Source organism: Epinephelus moara, chromosome 9 (genome assembly GCF_006386435.1).
Source record: "Epinephelus moara isolate mb chromosome 9, YSFRI_EMoa_1.0, whole genome shotgun sequence".
In the NCBI taxonomy this organism is placed as follows: Eukaryota; Metazoa; Chordata; class Actinopteri; order Perciformes; family Serranidae; genus Epinephelus; species Epinephelus moara.
The window spans coordinates 19,015,791-19,023,025 of record NC_065514.1 but is presented as its reverse complement, the minus strand read 5'-3'; the positions used below and the strand labels follow the sequence as shown (position 1 = coordinate 19,023,025).

General features: G+C 40.4%; 1 protein-coding gene across 2 annotated transcripts in view; it reads left to right on the top strand.

Annotated features, from left to right (window-relative positions):
- The first annotated feature begins 1,966 nt into the window (after positions 1 to 1,966).
- The window catches only part of rai14 (retinoic acid induced 14), a 50,826-nt gene continuing 45,557 nt past the window's right edge, over positions 1,967 to 7,235 (top strand). For both annotated transcript variants that reach the window (XM_050052986.1, XM_050052985.1), the window contains exons 1-2: positions 1,967 to 2,214; positions 4,116 to 4,197. In XM_050052986.1, coding sequence (XP_049908943.1) covers positions 4,162 to 4,197 — 36 coding nt within the window. In that variant the 5' untranslated portion in view covers positions 1,967 to 2,214; positions 4,116 to 4,161. The remainder of the gene's footprint in view (positions 2,215 to 4,115; positions 4,198 to 7,235) is intronic.

Here is a 7,235-nt window from a genome sequence, read left to right as displayed (position 1 = left end):
ATACATTAAGTGTGTAATGTCTAAATTTGGTTCTTGATGCACTAAAGTGAACACACAACAAGACAATTCCAAGTGCATTACAGGGGCATAGAAATACACAAGATATAATACATTAAGAAATGTTCAAATTGCATCAAAAGACGAATAAAAAAAGACAACGAAAGCCAAACATAAAACACCATAAAAACGGCAAATGGAAGCAAATACATAGATGCAGATTAAAGACAAAGCCACAATAAACAATATTTTTTAAGCCCGGATTTTTAAAAAGTTTTAGCAGAGCTCAGGTAGGCCTATATTAAGGGAGCTTATGCCCCTCTGCTTTTCATTATTTGCAAATACTACTTTCTTTCTGTCTGTCTGCTTTTTGTATGTGCATGTCTTTTTTTTTTACACGTTCAAAATAAATATCAAATAGTATTAATAATAGTAGTAGTAAAACTAATTTCTTGTTACCCACTGTATCATACAGGTAATTCCAGTGTTAAATGTATCCTTACCTGAAGGGTGCAGACAGGATCAGGATCTAGAAGAAAATGCAGACCCATCAGTTTTACTAAGGGTTCCTAATAACATAGAAACCACTCACCTAGAATTTTATGTTTTGTTCTGTCACTTGTATTATCATGGGTGAAAAGTCAAGTTGCTGATATGGGTCAGATATTTTCTCACACGTGGGAACAGGCCACATTTCAGCTACTTTTATAAAGACACTTACCAACTATGTACTCTTAAATACACTATTCATAATACAGAACAACAATGTAGTAAGTAGTTTCTCCACTAGGTGTCACTGTCTTGACATTTACTGAGACTTCATGCCACTGCCTACATTCTTTGTTGGCCATATAAACTGGAGTCATAATAGGTGTTGAGTCAAGATTTCATATAAAAGGAGCCACACCTTGGCTAAGCAGAGTAAGCTATGAGCATGCATCTCTGTCTCTTTGTCACATGATCCCATTTTTTTCTCTTATTGTTTAGATTTCACAATTGCATAATTTCAAAGACACTGCTCATATTCATTCAGAAAATATGTCCAGATATGCCAAGACAATGTGAGTAAAGCACCACAGAGTGTATGGTAATGGTATGTACTGGAACAGACACTGGCTGTAAATCATAACATTGGAACATTTACATTAATAGTTTTGGTTTATTATGACAGACACACAAACAAAGCCAGGTAGCTCAAGTTGCATTATCTCATCTTACCAAATAGCATCAACATGACAAGCTTACACCTCAGACACGTTCTTACCTGCTTTAAAAAGTTTTATTGCAGAGGTGTTGCGACACAGGCCCGTATCATCAACATGACTTGTTTGACTGGCAGAGTGTCTCAATCTCTCATGGAGATGATAAACACTGATTTCACACAAGACAAGCTGGTTTACACATTATGAGTGGGCTACTGCAGCCTCTGAAAACAGCTGTATTGAGTCTTTATGAAGTCTGAGATGCATTATGGGAAATGTATGATGCAGATTTTTGGAGGTTGAATCATTGGGAGTGGAAGTTAAAATATCCTGACCCCTGTTGCATTACTTTTGATTACACTTATTAAAGCTTGTCTCTTGTAAGTACTTGTTTTGGAGGTGCATAATATGCTGGGATACCTGTTTAAGCAAATACACATAATTAGTCTTAATAGAAAATACATTGTGTAGTTATAGTGCAGCTCCATTTACACATAAGTTTGTTGTATGAAAACATGGCAGTTGGTCGTTTTTGGGGGATCATGGGAGTTCAGGGGGTCCAGTCAAAAATCCTGAACATATATACTGTGTTTATTATATTATAATTTATCCTGCTGTGGCTGTGTGAGTGTGGTTTTGTGGAAAACACCCCTCTAACCAGAACATGAATGGGGCACAATAGAGAACAGAAGAGGGCTCGCTCGCCGCGGTCACGAGAGCACAGGGGGAGTGACGTCACTTTCCTAAACCGGGCAACAGCCGTTGAGTAGAGAGTCCCGAGCAGAGAGACACACAGGCAAAGAGTCCGTGAACAACTTTTAATGTATGCGGGCCAGTGTGTCGGGGCGCACTGTTTCCCCCCTCCTTTATGCATCCTCCTGCTCGACTTAGCTCAACCACGGCTCGCTGTTTCCTCACCGGCTCCGTAGCTCGTCCGTTTTTGGCTTAAAAAGCGGTTGTGTGTCAGTTTCTTTTATGTGTCCAGCCCTCTCCTGCGACTCCAGCACAGAACCGGGTAAGTGCGTCCGGTAAATTCATATCATGTTAGCTGTTGTCGGCGGAAATAATGGGTGGTTATTGTCACAAAAGCCTCACAACTAGGTATTTGTAAGCGTCAGTGTTGAGTTAAACGCGTTCAGCTCCTGTTACAAAGAGTCCAGGCTGACTGTTTGTGTATTATGATGCACGGCGCGCGCGTTTGATAGCCTACTTTGTGCTAAACGAGCTGCAGCCGTGTTCAACTTCCATTGTTTGAGGGGCAGTGTCCAAATACTCAGGTAGCTACTTTCTAAAATGTGAACTCAACTGCTTGTTGGCATCAATTCGTGCTACAATAGAAACTTTGACAATGGGTTCAGTAGTTAAGTTTGCTGCCCAACAGTGGGACCACAGCTGTGTTTGATTGCTCACTTTAAAATTGGCGTCCAATACCTTTAGAGGTGTTCACAATCCATTACCACTGGATATATTACAGAAAAATTGCCTTATGGATTTAGGCAAATGAATGTTAATTTGGTTGGCTTGAAAGCTGCCAGAGGAGCCCAGACATGGCTTTCCTTGATGCACCCACCTACAGCACACCCCTCTAATACATCAGTATCCACCCACCTAAAGAGCCTTTGAACTTAAAATTACTTTATGTGTGCTCACATTTTTAGATATCCATTTAGGACCTTGTTTGTGCATGTATTCATTCATAACTTCCACTGTTTAAGGGGCAGTTTGCAAATACCCAGATAGCTACTTTATAAAATGTGGTCTGAACTGATTGTTGGTAGCAGGTGATTTAATCCGTGCTCCTATAGAAACTTTGACAATGGGCTCAGTGGTTAAGTTTGCTGCCCAAAGTGAGACCACAGCTGTGCTCGATTGCTCTGCTCATTTTTTTTTTAAATTAGCTTCGATAACTCTGTGTTCACAATCCACTACCACTTATTAATTGTTGCCATTCATGGGCTGCTGATATCTTACAGAAAAACTGCCAAATGAATGTGTCAGGCAAATGTATGTTAATCTTGTTGGCTTACATGCTGCCAGAAGAGCCCAGACATGGCTGTCCTTGATGCACCCACCTACAGTACACCTCTAATACATCAGTATCCACCCACGTAAAGACTCTTTAAACTTAAAATGACTCCTTCTAACTTGTGCGTTGTGTCTTCAAATCCTTATGAGCGCTTACATTTTAAATATTATCCCTTCATTGCAAAGAGGCTCAAATAGCTTACGTGGTTCTCTGTGTTGAAACACAAGCAGACACAGGGGAACCTGGGTATAATGATAATGAAGTCAGACTAATTTCACTGGAATGCTCCCGGTGATACTTTGGGAGTAAATCACTGACGGTCATTTCAGGCATGAAAAACTGGAAATCGCCAGAGGTGGTTAAGGCACAAAAATGCCGTCACCAGACATCCCCCAAGGGCTCTGCGGTGATTTAAAACATCCTTACAGGAAACAATACAAAGCTAGATACTATTTCCAGCAACAGGTTTAAATTAGAATTGCATGTGGTAAAGTCCGTTCCTCAAAGTACCCATTGATTTGAGAGGATTCGTTGAATGTACAAGTGCTTTGGGTTTGTTACAGCTGGAGTACAGAGTGCTGTGATCAAACTCATTATCATCATTACGCATTGTTTTTGTCGTCTACTGTAGTACTAGAAGTCGTGCTGCTGGTGAGGCTTTCATAAACGGCGTATTTTAGTCTTTATAAGGAAGATTAATTAAGGCTGTGGATTGTTCTTACCATAAATCGCTGCTTCTGCACAGCACAGTCTCATACTGACTGCAACCTGGGTGGATAAAGTGTCACCAATCAGGAAGTTTGTCTTATAGAAACACTAAATCACATTTGAAATGGAGGCAAACATCACCGAGGCTGAGTTTAAACATCTGCGCCTTTTTTCCTTCACAGCCTTGACTGAGTGATTGAGTGAGTGACTGCATGGACCAGACTGAACATGAAGAGCCTCAAAGCGAAGTTTAGGAAAACCGATGTAAGTACTGTAGCATGTGTTCATGGCTGTGTGAAGCTTGTGTACATACAACCATGTGTGCACATGTGTATGTCTGCATGGCTGAGTCAGCGTCTGTGTATGCATGGCTTGAGCAGTTGCGGATGATTAATGGTGGAGTTTCTCAGTCCTGGGGTCCCTAGCAGCCCGCTGCTTGTTGATATTTTGCTATTTCAGAAAAAATAAATAAGACTAGAAAAATAACTAAATAGATTTTAATCATGTCTGGGTAATCCATTTAGAGCTTCCTCCAGGCTCTTATAAACAGAAAAAGTATGCCATGCTCAATTTCACATGACAACTTGTCAGCTGTAATTGTAGGTGTCATGAGACTCTAAGGACCTAAAAACAGGGTCATGAGCTTGAGAAACCATGATTTATGGAGTTAGCGATACGACGCAGACTATTAAACAGACATGTTGAGTCACTGTGAGAGGGGTCTGTGAATGTGATGCAAGTTTTTTTTGAATAATCCTACAAACACCACAAACATCCACAGATACTCTGCACTGCTCCAGATAAGGATTTGATCCCGCTGACTATGAATCAGTCTTTAGGGAGTAATTTCTACGTGTTGGTTCAGTCATTCATTCGGTCACAGTCTGAGATACATTCACAGGAAGTGAGGCGTCTCCACAGCGTCTGACTCATCTGTTGTCACGGTGACCGTAATGACACAGCCAAACGCCAGACAGGAAAAAGCTGGAGGGTTGCTGGATGAATAGGATAAGTTTTAGGGGATGGAGGGAGTGTCAGAAGTAGTTGTCAGAAGTTGGCGACTGGAGAAAAGAATGCCTACCAAATGAGATACATAGTTTATGTAGAGTTTCCATGAGATTAGGAGTGTGTGGCAGGGCAGGAGGGTGAGCTCTGGTTAAATGGCATGTTCTGGTGAGAGACAGACTGTCCTACAGAGGAGGAATTAGGTGGAGTACATCCCTGCTTTTACTCAATTATAGACACAGTACACTACATGGCATGACTAGCGCATGGATTTGTGGAGAGCAAGATCTCTGTTGAGTTAAACGTCTGTAAAAGGAGCACAGATACAAATATATGTAAACAGAAAATGGGGAAAAACAACAATTTAACCCGAGGGTCTGATTTAAATCTTTAACAGCCTGCAATTTTACATGCCTAATATTTGTAAATTATTGCAAATTCAGTCAGCTATGTGGGGGAGTACAATAGTGTCCATTGTTCTCGCAAATGTTGAGTCCAGCATTGGGGAGCAAGGTCACAGTAGTTCCTCCTTAGTGTCTAAAACGGATAGTGGCTGTCTCACCTTTACTGGGTGTTTTCCAGTCAAAACCCGTATCGTTACAGTAAGAGTTGTTCACTGTTTGAGATGGATGCTTTTGGAGTGGAATGCTTGTCCTCACTGAAATAGCCAGTCGTAGGCGGCATGAGAGAAGAAAGGGAAGAGCAGTGGATGTGAATGTTGCTTAGAAACACGACTGAAGCCATTTGCAGTCATGCATGCCTTTGCAGACCTCACACCCACCCACATTGTTGCACTTTGATGGCTTTGATGGCTAATGATTTTTAGGTTTTTCTGTCTTTAATTGTAATGCATCTCGGTTTTTGTACCTGTGCATGGATATGATACTGGAAACAAGTGAACTGTTGGTACACAAACACTTTTGATTGATGCACCAGTTTTCTTGCACTCCACCTGCACACATATTATATAATAAAGTGTCAGTAATGAGGCATTATTATTTTGCCGAAGACAATTACATTATTTAATAACTGATCTGACTACAAAAGCATGTTTATTTCTCTTTTAAAGCACATCTAACCAACTATATTCTAAGTTTGGACTATTTTTCTCTGGAGCAGTTTTGTGTTTGTGTCTTTTACTTAAAAAAAATCCATTGATATACTTAAAAAAACAAGCAACTTTCAGTACATTTATTTTTTATGCAAAGGGATTCTGGGTAAAGCAGTGCCAGCACTGTAGTGCATTGGTGATTAAAAATAATGGTCATGGTTAAGATATGCAGAGAAATGTTTCACAAGCCAGCATGTTTATCCTCAGAGCCAATAGTCATTCCTTTGCTTTTTATAGAAACCCTGAACACCCTTAATAGAAAGAAAATATCTCCTTGGTGCTATTTTGGGCCGTGTGTGTCAGTGACAGATTTCTCAGGAATGTTCCCCCCCAAAATCCAAAACCAGACCCTCATCTTTTTTTTTTTCAACAAAATAACAGAAACATAATGCCTTCATAAATAGCTTTACTATGAAGTAAAGACATTTCCAGATAGTGTGTAATGGAATCTGTGTTTCAGTGTCAAATCTGTACTAACTGCTCCACTCTGGGGATCTACCCCCAGCCCGGAGACGTGAGTGCATCAGGCAGCCAAACCTTTACTCACACACCTCTCCAGCATGAGGCCTAAATAAGGTAGAAAGATTGAAAGCGGGACTGAAAGAGAGAATAAGATGTGTTATCACTGTAATGTGATACAGGCAGCATAAGGGCTAAATGTTAAGCTGCATGATATGACCTGATGATAAACCTTGATTGTGGATAATTCAGATTCATGGATGGTTCACAGTTTCAATAGATTTTTATGCCTCTGTGCCTGCAACAGCTGTAGCCAGAGGTGCTGTGTTTTCAGCTTGTTCATCCATCTGTCTGTACCATTCTGGTAAATGTCTTATCTCAGGAACTCTTGGCATTAACGTCCACTTGTACTCAAGGATGAACTGATAGGATTTTTGCGGTCAAAGGTCAAGGTCACTAATGACCTCACATAACATGTTTTTGGCCAGAACTCATGAATTCATATGCTTATAATGACAAAATTCCATCCAACTGTTGAATAGGATAAATAGGTGACACTTAATATCCAAAAGGACAAAGGTCAACTTGATGTTTTCTGACCATTATTTAACGCCATAACTCACAGAAAGGGAGACATTTGGTCGAATACTGAACTGTAGACGCTAATCCTGGGTGCTTACCTTGAAACTTTGGTGATTGTATAGATCTTCTGTGCTGCCAGGGTTGA